The 19,173-nt window shown below is 43.6% G+C and overlaps 1 protein-coding gene across 1 annotated transcript; it reads left to right on the top strand.

Annotated features, from left to right (window-relative positions):
* The first annotated feature begins 3,512 nt into the window (after positions 1-3,512).
* On the top strand, positions 3,513-18,957 carry CILP (cartilage intermediate layer protein). Its single transcript, XM_073304337.2, has 8 exons — positions 3,513-3,579; positions 6,292-6,375; positions 8,782-9,051; positions 11,330-11,515; positions 12,787-13,101; positions 13,242-13,350; positions 15,228-15,385; positions 16,047-18,957. Exons 1-8 carry the CDS (start codon positions 3,513-3,515, stop codon positions 18,392-18,394), a joined length of 3,537 nt encoding a protein of 1,178 aa, XP_073160438.2. The 3' UTR covers positions 18,395-18,957.
* The last annotated feature ends 216 nt before the right edge of the window (positions 18,958-19,173 follow it).

Genomic DNA, 19,173 nt, shown 5'->3' with positions numbered 1-19,173 from the left:
ATATAAGAGACCCCAGTGGCTTCAAGCTGCTGAGATCGCTTGTACTGTACCGTAGCTCAACTCAGAAGTAGCATACAGGAGACTTTGGTAAGCTGCAACTCTTATTTCTTCTACTAAAGGGCTGTAAATTCCTTAGTTCAAGGATGCTGTGCGTGCAACTAACTCTTGCTTCACCTCTCATACTGTAGCTTGGCTAAAAACTTTGCAGCAAGTGAGATTGGATTTTCCCTTAATTGTTGTCTAGGTGATGTATGCAAGTGAATTAATCTAGGGTTTTATTCCCCCTCTGGTTACACGATTATAGATCATAAATATGTAATTAAGGCTGAGTAATTGTATTTGACTGTGTTTATGGTTGAAAGATCTATATACTGTAAGTGGTAATTCATTGATGGCGTGTTGAGGGAAATATTTCAGAGACTGAGTGCTCAACAGCTCTGAAAATCATGGAAGGGGGGAAATATACATTGAACTGTGGTCTGGCGCGAGTACAGGACAGATCATTAGCCTAGGCAGAAATGATCACTTTTAATTTCTATTCAACCCAAATCAGTGCATGGGAGAAAGTCTCCTGACTTCCTTCTATCAGATTTCTATATTACACAGATATTAGCAGCCCTCAAAGCACAATCTTCCTTCTGTAGGTTTCAGACCTAGGGGTTTAAGCACAAAATCTGTACATCCAAGCAAGGGAGCCTCTTAAGGAGCTGTTCCAACCTCATTGAATGTGAATATGTTTCTACATTGTGACTAGCTCCTGATTCATAATCCTCTTTCCAGATAAACGGGAATGTGCATAGCATACAGAGTGCTTAAACTCCTCTGGCTTAGTGGGAAGCTCAGCTGGAAAATGAACATTTTAAAAACCCTCTGTGTCTTGGGCTTCCAGGAATGTAGACGGTTTCTGGCTCCTACACCCTATGGGAAAGGGAAAAAAATGTCCTAATTCTTGGCTGAGATTTCCACGAAATCCAGTTTATAACAAGCTAGAACTGAGGTACAAAAGTAGCCTCCAAATGGGAATAGGCTTTTAACTAGGGGTGAATTTTCTTCTGCTATTGTTTGACTGTAATTTCAAATTCTCATTATAAAGCCACAAATTGTCCCGAATTTCCTGCTTATATCGTTTTTTGGCCACTCATAGCTTTTAAGTTATAATAAACATATTTCCCACCCCTATAGTGCCTTTTCTCAGAGACCCTCATAAATATGACTTTCTAACCGCTAGGCATCATCACGACTGTTATTAAACATCACCACCATCCTGCAAGGTATGTAAATCTTAGCCTCATTTTACAGATGGGCAAACTGAGGCGCAGAATGGTTAAGGCTATATTTTCAATATGTCCACTAACTTTAGGGACATCACCTCAGACACTGACAACCCCAAGTGACTTAAATGGGAGATGATGCTCAGAATTTTTGAAAATTAGGTCAGAAGGTGGGCACCCCAAAAATCTGGGACACTTGTAAATTTGGGCCTATGTGATTTACTCAAAGCAGCCTCATAATGGACAGAGCTGGGAATAGAACGTAGGAGCCCTAACTCCCAGTCCGTGGTCTGTAACCACTAATGTAATAATAATCCTTTTTTGCAGCATGTTGGTCCCAGGATCTGAGACACACAAGGTAGGTGAGGTAATATTTTTTATTGGACCAACTTCTGTTGCTGGAAGATACAAGCTTTCAAGCTGCGCAGAGCTCTTCTTCAGGTCTGAGGAAGGAAATCAGAGTGTCTGAGTTAAATACAAATTGGGACAGATGGGTCAGCAGAAGGGGTAACGCATGCTGTACATGATATTGTAACATGCATTACCCTTTCTGCTTAACAATCTGTCCCAACTTGTATTTAGCTCAGACACTCTGATTTCCTTCCACTGACTTGAAGAAGAGCTCAGTATAGTTCGAAAGCTTCTACCTTTCACCAGCAGAAGTTGGTCCAAGAAAAGATATTACCTCTCCTACCTTGTCTCAAAATACTTTGCATATATATAGAATTTTTACACTTTCAAAGCACTGTACAAACATCAGTCCTCACACCTCCCCTGTGAGGCAGCTAAATAAATAGGTAGCTTTACCCCCAACTTGCAAATGGGGAAACTAAGCCCCTGAGCAGTTACTATATAACTTACAGAAAGCCACACAGCAAGTCAGTGGCAGAACTGGGATTGGACATTAGATCACACTTGATGCTATTCCACTTTGCAAACAACAGAATGACATTGATGTCAGAGGCATGTGATCTAATCTACAGTGCTGACAGCTCTGGAACTTGTCTGGGTGTATGTTTCAGTTACATTTTATTTCCAAACCATATTTACTATTGGTTGCAACTCCCTTCCAGTATATGCCATTGTACTTGTGTCATTCTTGGAGCAAGGTTGCGGTTTCAGAAGGAATGTGGGACTGTCGGGCTTGGTTTCTGCAGCAGTCCTGAAACATCATCATTGCATAGAAATTTAATCCATGAGAAGGCGGTTTAATGATCTTCCATGAAATCATTGTCTGCAGAACACATCTAGGGCATGGCTTGAATGGGGTGGGAGGATACAAATACTAGAACTCTGTGCCAGATACACCTTTCACACAAATAGAAATAAGGAAGAATTCAACTGAAGTCAATAGAGTTCCACCAGTGTGAGAGAAGAATCAACCCAAATGTTTGCAATGGGGTACAGACAGAAGCCCAAACTCTAAGGCCTGTGCTGTACAGGAGGTCAGGCTAGATGATCATATTAGTCCCTCTACCAGCTTTAACATCTGTGAATCCAGAAGTGATGCCATTGGTGATACAAGTGCCACGTCAAGTGGAAGTTGGTCAGAAGACAGGGAGGGTGGGTGTAAGTGGCAAAGGAGTGTATTTCACATTGCTTGGTCAATACTCACACTAGACTGTTATACTGTGAGGGCCCAAAAATGATTGGATACTGTAAAAACTTAACCATTGTACCTCAGGACTGTTTACCCAAGACGATCTTTGGCCCACACTGGTAAATGTATATTTAATGAGAATGGTCATACGGAGTAGTTCCAAGGAACATAGTCTTCAGAGCAGAACTCCTGGCTATTCCTACCAGACAGGTCAAGTCTTGTGTTTAGGAATCAAGGCCATTCTCGGCTCTTTTAGCACCAGATTTTGCCATCTATAATTATGCTGAGTTGTACTTCAGTCTTGCAGGAGCCCCACTGACATCAGCCATAGCATGCTGAGGCCTGAAATCACCCAGCCTCTAACTGAAGGGAGGTGTTACCCAACACAAGGAAGGCTGGGAAAATCTGGCCCTTGATGAATTGCCTTTCAGGACCTCTTTGAGAGAACCATCACATAGGGCCTAGGCCAAATCCCATTGATATCAATGGGAAGATTGTCATGGACTTCAATGGGCTTTGGATCTGACCCATGATAATTGAAATTGTTTTCACAGGTGACCTAATTTAGGGAAACTACCCAGGGACTAAAATTATTTGAAGACTCTCCATTCTCTGTGGGGGCTCAGCCAGTGAAGAAAAGGATGATCGCAGCAAGAGGATGGATTCTCTCACTCTTTCTTCTGGATGCCACAGCTGTTCTAAGTGAAGGTTAAACAAACATTATGGTTGTGGCCCAAAGCTGTCACCTGCTGATAGCTGTTTGATGGCCTACATGAAATGAGCTGTTGTTTTCAGGTCTATTCCAAGGGGAATTGCCCATGTCAGAAAAATCACTGGTGCATTGGCACTATCTGCTAACATTTCCCATCTAGATTACTTATCTGGCCCCCATCACTGTAGGAGTCGATCCCCTCACACTCTTTAACACCCCCGTGAGGTAGGGCAATTATTCCAGTTTTGCAGATAGGGAACTGAGGCCCAGAGACACTAAGTGACTTGCTCAAGGTCACACAGGAAGTCTGTACCAGAGGTGTGAATTGAAACTAGGTTTCCCAAGATCCAGGCTAGTCCCCTAACCACTGGACCATCCTTCCTCCCTAATCAAAGTCCCATAATTTTCACTCCCACCTCTGCTCCAATATTTGAACCCAGGACCACGCACATTGTAAGTGAGAGCCATACCCCAGACGAAATGGTGTAGTTTGTGGGCACTCTACTACACTGTCGCCTCTTAGGCAATGTCTATTCTGGGAATTTTCCCCAATTTCAGCCGTCAGCAGGCAGCCATCAATGGCACTGCTGAATTGTTGGCCCCCCCATATAGACCAGCGAAGATGTGATTTGCACTGATACAGGTTACCCTGGATTCAAGCAGGAGTAAATTAGATTGGTGCAAATTATGGCTTATAGCAGTTCATTCTTTCTACACTAGGAGTTTGCACACCAATGATCGGCTGCCCGTTGCTGAAATCCACAGAGACAACATGGTCTTAGACATGGTATCCAGGGCAGGATCAATATGTGAATGGGGCAATGTGGATTAAAAAGCCTGCAGTTACACCGCTTGTGCAATAAAATAGAGCAGATAACCCCTTCTGCCTCGAGGCAGGATCTCAGTCTCTGTCAACAGAGATGGCTGGGAAATTTCTGCAAAAAATTAAAATTTGACAAAGTAGAAATGAAATTTTGAGAAAATCCATGGTGGTTTCCATTTTCTGGCCAGCAGCTCTAACTTTCCATCAGACACCTTTCAGCAGCACAAATTTAACTAAAGAAAAAGGCAACGGAAAACAAATCTAGATCATCCCATTGTTGTCCATGTCCACACCCACAAACTCCTTAGCTCTCAACGAAAGCAATTAAAAAATATCTAATCGCAACACTGGTCATAAACTAGTTCCTCATTTGTGTTACAAGCCATCCCTGCCTGCCTCCTGCTTCATGAGTTTCCAGTCTAAACAGTTCTAAATTTCATTCAAAACACGTTTGATCTCCAACAACAGGGCTAATGGCTCACTCAGAGTCAGCAATGACCCACTGCCCACGTGTGATTAAACTACTCAGCCTCAAACCTCATAGTTTATCCCTTTGGGAGGGAAACTAGATTATTGTTCCCCAAATTGCAAGGGGGGTGGGCTAGATGACCTCTGGAGGTCCCTTCCAGCCCTACATTTCTAAGGCAGCACATGGCTATTATTGTCCCTTCGTTACTGAATCTTAAGCATGTTCCAAGCATGCAGACATCAAAGAGTTGGGGCTGGGCTAAGTATGGGCAGAGATGGGGCCAGAGAAGCATGCTGCAGTCTTCGGGGAGGATTCCTTCCTCTTTTCCCCTATGCATTAGCCCAGTGCCCAATCCTAGGCAGGGCGCTGTGTTCAAGATTTAGCCTTTGGGGTTAACTGCAGCATTAAATAAAACAAAGCAGTTGGCAGCCGTTACATGGAATCTGTAACACACTTTGGAAGGGTTATTTTGGTGAGTCAGCAGTGCTAGAAACTGATTATTGGACTACATTTCCGGTCACATCGATGTCAATGGGACTTTTGCCATTGGCTTCACTGGGACCAGGTTTTGGCCCCATGGTCTGCAGAGCAGCTTGGTTCACTTAGAATTTCCACGGCTTTGCAGTCAGAAAGGAAACCTGGTGAGAAGAGTTTCTTTTGTGAGATTCCCAGACCAACTGCTTTTGGCAGGGATGGGAATATTGTGAGGTCTGTCTATCATTGTAAATAATTTTAAAATACAAAAGTTTTCAGCCCACTCTTAAATTCCACCGAAGACACAGGCCCTTTGTAGCTCAGGAGGGCCACACAGCAGTTCTCTATCCAGACCATTACTGGTGCAAAAGAGAAACTCTGAGATGGCTGTGCACAGAAACTCTGGACCCAAACACTGTCACTGAGAACTGGATCCACATCAGAGTCTCCTGGCAGGCCCCTAAGTCTAGAGTGGCTGAATCAAAACCCAATTCTGCACTAAGTTACATGGGTGGTGCTCCCTTTAAAGGCAGTGGGAGATGCACCCTATGTAACTCAGAGCAGGGTCGAGCAAGCCCTGGCTTCATGTACCTCCCAGCTTTGGGAAAGCCCAAATCCAAACTCTGCAGCTCAGACCCATTGCAGAGAAGCAAATTCTTGAGGATATCGACTATTAATAAAGCCAGGGCTGCTTCTAAAATAATTATTTCTAGCTTTTAAAGAACAGACTTCCTTTGACCATCAATGACTACTTTGAATCCCCAGCAATTTATCACGTGACTGAAGAGCTACTCAGCTATCTCATAGTATCGATCCATTCCCTCGCTCCCACAGCACTAACATTGGGGGTGCATTAAAAGAAATTTTGGAAAAAATCAATTGCTAGGAACAGCCGCTCCTCAGAAATGTTCTTCTTCCCTGTGTTGTAAACTTCTCCCCCAGGTGAGAGGGTCCTGAAGCAATCCGTCAGCAGGATCCAGCCCAGACAGAAACCCCTCACTCCCTTTGTAAAGGACAACCTAGCAAGTAAGTCATTTTCCATCTCCAGAAGCTTTGCTTGGTGGGGACAGAGGTCGTTTTGTGCACGTTTATTTTTTTCATGCTTAATATCCAACCTCTTTAACAAGATGAGGTGCTTATACAATGGACTCATCCCCACCTCTGGCAGGATTTGGTTGTCACTGCAATATGCTTCTGGCTTCTCTCCTGGAATAGTGAAGGTCAAATATACAACCACAGCCCATATTTCTAGCTGGAATCCAGCCTCACACACTTCCCTTAGGGACGTAAGGTTCCTCAGAGAGGAGGAATGCATACAGATATCTTGAATGTTTCACTACACCCTCCTCCCCCACCAGAAATCACACAGTGTCAGTCCTCAGAAGAAGTTTGATAGACAGCTCCCTGCCCTACACTTTTTCCTCGGCACACAATGCCTCTTCAGAAGAACTCTCCAAGGAGACTTTGTCCCACACTGTACACATGCAGAAGGAAGGTGCCCTGAGAAAGTTGGGCTGGGCAGAAAAACATCCAGCCCCAGGACCACTCAGAGAATTAAGAGCTCTCCCCACACGACCAGCAAAATGAAAAGACAAGCCACCATCGTCAGAATCAATGGCTGGAATTTCTCAGGGGTCCCCTACAAGTTCTGGGTCAATGTAAATATGCTCTTGTAACAGGTGCATGTGTGCTGCTAAAGCAGAGTAAATGTGCCCCCCGTGCTCTAGCTGAAAGCATCCCCTCCCTCTCTCCTGATTTAGACATTTCCCACCAGGACTGGGAATAATCTGCAGGCAGGGCTATGCGTGGGTGCCATGGGTTAACCAGGGGGCCTATGTGCAAAAATGTATACACCACCAGCCAGAACCCTACATCGGCGTCACTCCACTGAAGTGAGTGGAACTGTACCGATTTAGCCAACGGAGGATCTGGTCCCCAGCTCCCTGAAGCTCCACCCTGAAATGCACCTCTGTGGCATTTTTGCAACTGGGGAGTTAAAGAAGGCAGATAAATTCCATCTAATGCTCCCATCAGCTGTGGGTGGGTTCTCTGATAAGCTCCCTGCCACGAACTTGGCCCAAATACAATGCTGGTAGATAAGCCTAACAATGTAACTGGTTAGCCCACCAGGCACAGATCCTCTAGCAATGCTGAGCACATGCCAGCTGCCGCAGTGTCACCCTGCAAACAACCCCTATCTTTCTACAGTCGCGTAGGGTATTTCTCAGTGATAAACAACCAAGCAGATTTAATGACCCACAGCGTCATCTTTGCCCATCAGCTCATCCCAGCTGTTTCTTAATCCTCAGGAAATATCCTGATGCCTCAGGTGATGTTCCCTAATGTCAGGCACCACAGACTAGGATTTAAATTGCAGCAGATACTGAAAGCGATGAACAATAATGATGTTATGGCAGAGGGATTGCCAGACGTTCACAGCAGTTACCCAAACCTTCCCATCCCATTTTCCCTTCATTACCATTCTTAGCAGTGGTGGGGGTGGGAAGGAACCATCCATGTGTGATGAGCTAAAAGCACAGAACCAGGGACGCAACACCTGCATTTCAAATAAAGGATTTGCATTGGCTCAAAAACTGGAATGCCAATTTAAGCTGCTTGTTTCCCCCTTAAACTGGTGGTTAAACTCACTCTTGTTACCAAACCTGTGGTTAGAGCTAACATGGCAGTTGGGGATAGCCCATGTTTCATGACAAGGGGAAATATCTAATATTTGACAAATTTGTTTAGAACAGTGTTTCTCAAATTTCATTGCACCACACCCCCCTTCTGACAACAAAAATTACTACATGACCCCAGGATTGGGGACCGAAGCCTGAGCCCGCCCAAGCCCTGCCACCCTGGGAGGTGGGGGGGAGGGAGGCAAAGCCCAAGGGCTTCAGCCCCAGGCAGAGGACTATAATCTGAGCACCGCCACACAGAGCTGAAGCCCTCAGGCTTCAACTTTGGCCCTGGGTGGCAGGGCTTAAGCTTCGGCTTCTGTTGCAGGCCGCAGCAAGTCTAATGCCAGCCCTGGCGACCCCATTAAAAAGAGACCACAACGCACTTTGGGGTCTCAACCCAGTTTGAGAACCGCTGGTTTAGAACAGAAGCTTCTAGACTTGACCACACTTGGAAACAGGGATCTGAAAGCACCATGCACACATTAATTGATTAAGTCTCATACATCCCTCTTGGGGAAGTATTATACCCACCTTTTATGGCACAGAGGTTAAAGGACTTACCCATGGTAACACAGCACAGCTGGCATTAGCATCCAGGATTCCTGACGCTCCAGTCCCAGTTTGGGGACATACACAAGAAAAAGAAAACATTCAGGATGAAAATTAAATGGGAACAAGAGCCAAAAAGTGGCGTGGTGATCATGCCTCCAAAGCTGACTGTCAGTACTGAAGCATCCTTTCTGTTATCCAGATCATGGGGAGTGGACCACATGGTTCAATGTTGATCATCCAGGTGGCAACGGGGATCACGAACGTTTAGACGCCATCAGGTTTTACTTCAGGGATAAGATGTGCGAGAGACCCATGGGAATTGAAGCACGAACCACAGACTGGGTTCCTGCCCAGAAGACAGGCCAAGTGGTCCACGCTAGCCTACAGGAGGGATTCTGGTGTTTGAATAAGGAGCAGCCTGCAGGAAAAACCTGTTTGAATTATGCCATACGTTTCCTGTGTCCCACAGGTAAGTGCAGCAGCTCTCTGGGGGGTTGGAATTAATATTTACCATGTCACTCTTAAAGAAATGAGGTCCAACATGCCATCCAACGAGGACGTACAGGGTATCTCTACACAGCGAGGGCAGTGCATCACAGAGCCCGGATCAATGCTACAGTGCAGGGCTCACACTATGACGCTAGAAATAGGTGTGTAGACTTTACGGCTAGGGCTGGAGCTCAGGTTCTGGAGCCCATTGTCCTCCTTTAGCTTCAGAGCCCGAGCTGCAATGTCTACTATTTTTAGCACAATAGCACAAGCCTGAGTCTCTTGACCTGGGCTCCAGACGTAAAACAGGTCTTATAATTAGAGCCCTGTGAAATTGCTTTTATTTCTCAGAAATATATTATTTTATTTTATCCATTCCTCCACCAAGGAGCTGGGCCCTGCCCCTGGGGGAGGCTGGGAGGCCATGAGGGGATGGTTGCAGAGCAAGTCCACCTTGCATCGGACCTGCAGTGATGGCTACTGTCCTGCAGGTCTGGGCCTGGCTCCGGCTCCCTGCTCCAGGCATTGTGACCTGGCACACAGGGTCACAGTGCCACTCACTCAAATTTGGTCCGACCATTCCCCCATCCTCATGATGGAGTGGCAGTTGGGCCAAACCGGAGTGATGCTGCAACCCCATACACCAGACCCAGGCCGACAGGACAGGAGATACAGGAGCTTCCACTGAGGGTTGAGTTTTTCATTTTATGTTGTTTTAATGTTTGGTTTTTGTTTTATTTTGTGCTATTTCACTTCTGCATAAAACACAGGGCTCCATTTATCATTCACCCCATAGAAAGCATTTTAACTTGTACGGTCATCTTTTGAGACTATCATCTGTCAATCAACCAACCAGAACACAGGATTTGAGGCACCAACAGCTTTAAAATGTCCATTTAAGCCATGACACTTCTTGACGAACCAGCCATTACAGTTCTGCGGCTGCTGTACTTCGCTTTCCTTCTCCAGCCACCAAAGTCCACATAAAACTTCTGTTTTTATAAGACAGGGGTCAAGTATCCAGGGGTAGTCGTGTAGTCTGTATCCACAAAAACAACAAGGAATCCGGTGGCACCTTAAAGACTAACAGATTTATTTGAACATAAGCTTTCATGGGTAAAAACCCCACTTCATATGCATGTTCCAGGCATCTGAAGAAGTGGGGTTTTTACCCACAAAAACTTATGCTCAAATAAATCTGTTAGTCTTTAAGGTGCAATAAGACAAGGGGTTCATATTCCAACATTGTTATTCAGACACTTAGCTGGGCATCTGTCTGCATTTCTACCAGGTAACCTGACCTTCTAACTGGTTTATTACAATAGGTGGAAGAACGTATAACATGGTGCTTAGACATTTTTCTGTAAAAGCAGATTTGTATGTATTTAAAAGAATGTGCTAATAAATATTTTATGGGGCACGGTGACTTTCATTTTTAAACACTTGGAGCAGACCGTGTATTTTGCAAGCAAGCAACTTAAATTACATTAATTCCTTCTAGTAACTTTTTTAACTGAAGTGTCTTAAGATCCCAAACACACACAAGACCATATTATGCACTGCAAATAATCTGACCATAAAATGCTATGTAAGTGCTAAGTGGTATTCCAGGGTTCTGTTCTGCCCCCAGTAAAACAAGTGCAATTCTCACAATGGGAGATGTACTTATGTTATTGTAGACAACGTTTAATTATCAGAGTCATTGGACTAGCTTGTGCCAATTCTCTTATATCCTTCCATGTAAGTGACAAGGTCTGTTTGATTTCCTTTAAAACAAAGACATTCAAAACTAAGCATCTATTGCCCTTGAGCAGTGGTTCTCAAACTTTTGTACTGGTGACCCCTTTCACATAGCAAGCCTCTGAGTGCAACCCCCCTCTATAAATTAAAAACGTTTTTTAATATATTTATCACCATTATAAATGCTGGAGGCAAAACGGGGCTTGGAGTGGAGGCAGACAGCTCACGACACCCCCCCCCGAATAACCTTTCGACCTCCTGAGGGGTCCCGACTCCCAATTTGAGAACCACTGCCCTTGAGTTTTACTTTAGCAATTCTGAATGTAGTAGCCTGCACAGATTTAAGTCAGGCACATTTGAAAGTCTTCTCAAAGCTTATTACTCAGAATCATTAATATGTTTTGGGTTTTTTTAAATCTAAATTTTTTTTTAATAATCACTGCCTTTTTCCCAGGCAAGAGAGAATACGCAGTAAATGTAACATGCATCTTAGTAACACAGAAATGATGTTATTCAAGGGTCTTTGCCGCAAGATTCAAAAAGGTTTTGGTCTCCATGGTCGAAATGGAGTGCGTGCTCAGCAGAATGTGGCAAAACTGGTGTCCAGACTCGTATCAGAACCTGCCTGGCAGAGAGCCACTTGGACCTGCACTGTAATGAAGTGACTGAAGAAGGGCAACTCTGCATTGGACATTCTTGTTCAGGTGCTCATATAAACTTGATTACAATGTCCTTTACCTACATGAAATAATGTCACAGTCTCACTCCAACTACTAGAGTTCAGGAACCACCTGTACGGTTTTAGCATCTTTCTTGCCAGTCTCAGGCAGGAGTGAATAAGCCACAAAGCCTGATCTACCCTTTCACCCCGAGGGTGGTCTTGTCAGATCATGACTGAAGTACACCGATGGGGAAGCATGGGGAATTCATATGCTGTGGTCTATGCTGTGCTTACCCTGTGATTAAACAGAGGGCTCCAGAGATGAGCTAAAATTAAAATCCCCCAATTTTGATGCTTTGGTATCAAGATGTGGGAAACACTCAGGGCTCCATCAGGGATGCTGTGGATCTCTTGGATTAAGGAGCATCTACATGTAATGTCCTGATAGAGCAGCACTCAGACTGTGGCTTATGGACCACTGGTAGTCTGCAGCGTACTTGCTGGTGGTCTGCTGGCTGGTTACGTAGTGTTAGCTCTCCTCTTATTAGCACATGGTAAGTAACATTAAAAGTAGATAAACTACGTTATATACTTTCCTAATAGTGCTGTTGTTGCCACAAGGCAATTAAGCAATTGTGAATGAAAGAAGAAATGGTGTGAGCCATTGTGATGGGAAAGGGAGATGGTTCCCTGAAACACTCTCTATTAGGTGTAGTCCACCTTAGGAAAAAGTTGAGATTCACTGTTTTGCAGCTAATCTATTAGACCCCTAATTCTGTCCTCAGAGAATGCCCCTTCAGTACCTCCCATTGTGTACTAAAGTCAGGACAGAACTGGACCCACAGAGTTAACTACGTAATTAGTTTTATAGACGGACCTGAGTCATGCCATGTACACTTAGATCTGCACCCCAACTTTCCCAGTGTTCAGAGCGTTTGGATTTGTGGTTTTAATTTGGCCCGTTGTATATCTGTGGCTAAGCTGGAAAGTTCACATCTAAATCTAGATTCAAATTTCCCCAAGGTACAATGCTGGGAGGTAGAACGGAATGTTTGCAGTAGCTAGTTATTTCAAGGTAGTGACCAATAGTAATAAATTTTCATTAAGTGATTGACTACATAGCCATTAAATCTATCTGCTTCTAATACACAGTTGCAGATCATCAATAAAAATGTGTTTTGGATAAAAGTTATTTCACGTGCTATATCTGCCTTATTAAATTTGAATTAAAGTAAGACTCAAGATCCTTAACGGAAAGCATTATCAGACTGAATCCGAATGCTCCATTTTAACCTACACTCCTTCCTTCCCCAGAGTGCAACCTCACTTGCTCCATGGGCCGCGTGAATGCTGAATGTGATGCCTGCATGTGTGAGGACCACGTACTGCATGGGATGGTCTCCCTTGCAGACGGAGCACCGGCTGCTGAAGCTACTGTCTACGTGCAGTCTGAGAATCTGAAATTGTTAACGGAGTCTGATAGCAACGGAGGGTTTAGGATTCCTGGAGTGTGCCCTGACGGCAAAAACATTCTGAAAATAAAAAAGGCCAGATACGCCACTGTGACTGTCCCCATACCTGAAAGCACCAAGAAATCCTCAATAATCCACGTGCGTCTGAAAAGAGCAGGTAACTACAAAGACTCCTGGCAATAAAATTTACTGCTATGATCCACTGATTGCTTAGTAGTTTGCTCCTGCTTTTAACATTCATCAACTCTAACTGTGGTTTTAAACTGAAAAGAATACAGATTTTCTTCCCTCCCACAGACAAGCCATACAATATAAAGAATCCAGTGGATAAAGTGAGAAGAATAGGGCAAAGCGTGATACTCTGCTGTAAAGCTGTGGGGAATCCAGCCCCTGATCAATATCTCTGGTAAGCAATTAAAGATGGCCCACAAAAGTTATTTTTTGCCTTTGAGCATGCTACAGATATAAAAGATGCAACAATGCTCTTAAGAGTTCCTCTGCAGAACCACAATAAAACCTTACATTATTGTTAGTAGGAAGCATTTATATTACGGTAGTGCCCAAATGTCTCAACTGTGCTTGGTGCTGCAAAACCATAGAAGAGTCCATCCCTGCCTTGAGGGGCTTCCAGTCAATAGTGTGTCCGGTCATTTGCATTTGGAATCTCAAAAATCCCCTGTAGAATTCGCTATTGAGGAAGGGTTTAGTATAAAGATGCCCAAAATGCAGCCTAAATCAAAGCACACTACTGATTTAGGGCCAGGTTATAATACTCCTTACACACCGTAAATAGTACTTTACTCCCAAAGATTGACATTAGTTGGATTGCTGATGGTGAAAGGTGTTATTCACAGTCTGGTCCTTAACTTGTGTGATGAGTTGATACAGTAAAGCTGATGGATCAGAGAGTAATTTTCTCTGTAGTGTATATTTTATTTTTATCTCCTTATCCTCTTAGCAAATACATTTTTGAAATGTGACACAAATAATGTGTAGGACTTCATAGAATGGGAAATTATTGTTGTAAGTAATTGTTTCTCTAAGATTTATACTATATTACTTCTTGTACAAGTCTGCAGTTAAGAGTTCGTATGGAAAAAATATATAATGATTTAAAAACCCCCTATTCCAGCAGAACCTTCAAATGTGGCCGGGAGACACTCTCCAGTCTGCTGTGTTTTAGATACAACCTGTGGGGGCTGGCTATGCTAAAGCTAGATTTACTTTAAGAATTTTTACCAAGTTTAGCACCATTGTGGTTCTCCATGTGCCAGAAATGGTAGAAGCACCACCATAGGCCAAGTGAAGGCATTTTGACCACCATGTATCTTACCCTGGTGACATGGTGGCAAAAATCATGCACTAGCATTTCCACAGTTTCTAGCAACAGTGAAGCTGAACCAGTGGGCAAACGGCCATGGTAGGAAAATTGCTAGAAATTCTCAGCGCAGACTAGCCTAGCATACCAAAAACCCACAGCTAAATTCTGAGCTTATTTAACATCACTGAATTTACCCCCACGTAGCTCAGATCGGAATCCAGCCAAAGACTGATAATGCAATGGTCATATTAAATGTTTTTACCCTGTCTGAAAGTTTTTACCAGTTTGAGAGAGAGAGAGATCTCCAATACACAGACGGCCTGGGTCCAATGTCCACAGGAGTCACTGGAAAGACTCCCATTCCCTTCTATGGGGGTGGGATATGGTCTGCTGGTAAAAGCTTTCAAACCACAGAAAAATTCTGAGTGGTCTAATATATCCCTCCAATGTCTCTGTGAATGCTTGGGCATTTTGGTTTCAGTGCTGGTGAACTCAACCAACGAGCGAGTTCTAGCCACCCATCAATGATAATACAAGCACAGGCAGATATTAGGGCTGTTCGCATATATTTTAACAGTAAGTGTAAATTATAACTAGGACTATCTACAGACTCCTAGAGAATTGCCAATGTATCCCTCAGTGTCAAAGTTTGGACAGCCCCACCATAGTTTATTTACTGGATACTCATAAAAATACTTTGCTCTTCTGTGGGGCCTTCTACTTAAGGATTTCAAAGCACGTTATTAGAGCGAGTTAAAAGCTCACATCACCTCCATTAGGTAATATTATTCCAATTTTGCAGATGGGAAAACAGCAACCCAGCAATGTGTGGCAGAGTTAGGAGTAGAACCCATATCTCTAATTCTAGTCCAATGCATTAGTCATTAAAACCATCCTTTCCTTGCCCCATCAAGTTGCTTGACTTTTTAATCAGGCTACGGAATGATTTCTGTTTCTTACAGGTACCACAATGGAACTCTGCTGGATTCCTCAGTGTACAAATATAATAGCAAGCTGGTGTTAAGGAACCTGAACACAGACCAGGCAGGAGAGTATTTCTGCAAGGCTAGCAACGAGGCAGGGTCTGTGAAATCCCAAGCTGCTAAACTTTCTGTAATAGGTAAGAAAATGAGGCATGTTACAAGAAGTTTGGGAATTGCCAATGTGCAAAATCAGCGGGCACATATGTTGAGGCTATTTAGGACAAGTTTTGCAGAAATAATATTCGTTATTAGAACATTAATACAAGATACATTCAATATCAGATAGTCGCAAAAGAACGAGCCTTGTGCACTTTGGATCACCTACCAAATTTCAGTTTAATGACCTAACCAAAATAATTGTCCTTTACACTCACTGCCATATGAGTGGAGTATCTCAGTACTTTTAGACACTGGGGCTGAGGCCCCAATTCAACAAAGCACTTAAGCATGTGCCTTCCCTTAAGCATATGTTTAAGTTCATCCCTATTCAGCAAAACACTCAGGCACATGCTTAAGCTTAATAACTAAAGGATATTCTTCATTTGAATGGGATGTTAGCACATGCTTGAGTGCTTTTCTGAATAGACAGACCCTAATCACATATTTTAAGTATGTGCATTGCTGAATTAGAACCAGAGGCACTTGACTAAACAGAAGCTTGTAACGCATCCAATTATTCTGAATTTAAAAACCTTATTGCTATTGAAATAATGGTTATCAATATCGGAGGGGTTCAGATGTGGCAAGAAGCAGCGCAGAAATATCTACACATTCATTGATCAAAATCTATTTTAACAGCACGCGATGAAGCTTCCTGCAATCCAAGACCTGAAAGCTACTTCATCAGACTCCCGCATGACTGTTTCCAAAACGCAACTAACTCCTTCTACTATGACGTTGGTAAATGTCCAGCAAACACATGCGCTGGAAAGACAGATAAAGGACTCCAGTGCAAAGACAGAGTTGCTTACTGCTGCGGGGTCTCCAAAATGGAAGCGAGAGAGATATCGTGCAGTGGATATGCCCTTCCCACTAAAGTTGCTGTGGAATGTGGCTGTAGCATGTGCACGGAGATCAAGATGACAGTCCGGGGGACAGCCACAGCCGCAGATAACGGTGAACCAATGAGGTTTGGCCATATATACATAGGGAGCAACAGAATCGGCATGACTGGCTACAAGGGAACCTTCTCCGTCCACATCCCAGCAGACACAGAGAGGCTGGTTCTTACTTTTGTTGACCGCCTACAAAGGTTTGTGAATACGACTAAAGTTTTGCCTTTCAACAAAAAGGGAGGTGCCGTGTTTCACGAGATCAAGTTACTAAGAAAGAAAGCCCCCGTTACGTTAGTGTCCTCTGAAACCAACACGATTCCCTTAGGAGACGTGGAAGGGGATGATCCGATAGCTGAACTAGAAATTCCTCCCAATACGTTTTATAGGCAGAATGGTGAACTCTACACAGGCAAAGTGAAAGCCAGTGTTACGTTCCTGGACCCAAGAAATATGTCAACAGCTACGGCAGCACAAAGTGACCTGAACTACATAAATGAGGAAGGTGACATGCTCCCGCTGCACACATATGGCATGTTTTCCGTGGACTTCACTGATGAAACAGCCACCGAGTCTCTTAATGCAGGGAAGGTAAGGGTTCACCTCGACTCTACACAGATCAGGATACCAGAACACCTGCAGCAGATGAAGCTTTGGTCACTGAACCCAGAGACAGGATTATGGGAGGAAGAAGGGGACTTCAAACCTGACCAAAGCACACGTCACAAACGGGAGGAAAGAATTTTCTTGGTTGGGAACATGGAGATCAGAGAGAGGAGGCTCTTCAACCTGGATGTCCCAGAGAGCAGAAGGTGTTACGTCAAGGTACGAGCTTATAGAAGTGAGAGATTTCTGCCAAGCGAACAAGTTGAGGGGGCTGTGATTTCCCTTATAAACATGGAGCCCACATCAGGTTATTCATCCAACCCTAGAGCATGGGGACGCTTTGACAGCGCAGTCACTGGTCCCAACGGGGCTTGCTTACCAGCTTTCTGTGATGAGCAACGTCCAGATGCCTACTCAGCCTATATCCTGGCAAGCCTTGGAGGAGAAGAACTTGAAGCTGTGCCCTCTTCTCCCAGACTCAACCCTAACGCCATTGGAGTCCCTCAGCCATATCTCAACAAGCTCAACTACAGGAGGACAGATCACGTGGATCCTAGAATTAAGAAAACTGCCTTCAGTATCACGGTGGCCAAACCAAGTCTGAGCACTGCAGAAGAGAGCAATGGCCCCATTTATGCCAATGAAAACCTAAGAGAATGTGAGCAAGCACACTACAGTGCCGCTCATTTCAGATTTTATAGAGTAGAAGGAGACAGGTATGATTACAATACAGTTCCCTTCAATGAAAATGACCCAATGAGTTGGACTGAAGACTACCAGGGATGGTGGCCCAACCCAATGGAGTATAGGGCATGCTATATGAAAGTAAAAATTAATGGACCCCAAGAGGTGAACATAAGATCTCGCAACATGGGTGGTACGCATCCGTACACAGTCGGCAAGCTTTACGGCATCAGAGATGTGCGCACCATTCGAGACATGGAGCAATCAAACCTTTCGACAGTGTGCCTGGAATTTAAGTGCAGTGGCATGCTGTATGACCAAGACCGCGTGGACCGTACACTGGTAAGAATCATTCCCCAAGGAAACTGCTACAGAGAAAGTGTTAATAGCATGCTCCAGGAATATCTAGTGAACCACCTCCCCCTTGCTGTAAATAATAAGTCAGATGAGTACACAATGTTGGCACCTCTTGACCCTCTTGGACATAATTATGGAATCTACACAGTCACTGACCAGAACCCTAGCATAGCCAAGGAAATAGCTCTGGGTAGATGTTTCGATGGCACGTCTGATGGTACTTCCCGAGTTATGAAGAGCAACGTAGGCATAGCATTAACTTTTAACTGTGCTGAAAAGGAGGTGGCGCAGCAAAGCTTATTCCAGTCTCTGCGGAATTCACCTAGGCAGAGTGAAAGAATAGGGATCAGAAGGCAACAAAGAGAAATCTGCATTGGCCAGGCCAATATGAGGAGAGTTACCCAACGCAGGAGTTCACCAAGAGTTCAGTGTACACCTACAGATTAGAAACACCAAAGCGCCATTAAAGTACCCATATTTGACTAAATATATTCTAAAAAGAATAGCTACTTGCCAATAAGCTAATCTAAGTACATCTGTTCAGCTGCAGTTGGGGATCATTACTGAATTTCCTGAGACATCACTTCTATGCTCACTCAACTCTAGTAATTAAGGTTCATCAATTTCTGATTTTCTTTTTATTGCACCACAAAGGAGAGATATGAAGCAAACATACTTGGGGCCAATCATATTACCATGTTAACATTCTTAGTTAAATGAAATCACCATAAAAATCTTATTTTTGCCTGATGTTAAACAACTTCAAACTTTGGCCTAAAGGGCAAAAATTCAGAGATTAAATAATGTACCTAAAATATTGTTCTAATGTTCTGGATCCAAAGACGTTGCCAGCTAGGAGTACATGAACATTAGTTGGTAACAATTAAAAGGAATAAACTGATTTCTTCATAGTGAATTCAACTGCAAGATTTTGTACTTGAAATGTAAATATTTTATTTATTTCCTTGCTTATTTTAGAAGTGTGTATTCATTACTGAAGTATTGTATAGTGCATTTATTTTATTTTGTGTTTTTATAGCACACTGAGAAGAAATCATGTGGATTTTTAGGTTTCACTTGCCGAAGGCTACAGTTTTATTTTGCTTCTTGCTTGATTCAAGTAAAAAGTCCACACTGTAGAATAGTGTAGATTCATAAAAAGGTAATTTTTGTAACATTGATAGCGCTGTATTCCTTCTGTGTCTGATGGGTCTGTATTAATGTTC

Source organism: Lepidochelys kempii, chromosome 10 (assembly GCF_965140285.1).
Source record: "Lepidochelys kempii isolate rLepKem1 chromosome 10, rLepKem1.hap1, whole genome shotgun sequence".
Lineage (NCBI taxonomy): Eukaryota > Metazoa > Chordata > Testudines > Cheloniidae > Lepidochelys > Lepidochelys kempii.
The sequence above is the reverse complement of the archived record's forward strand: the minus strand, read 5'-3'. Positions and strand labels throughout refer to the sequence as shown.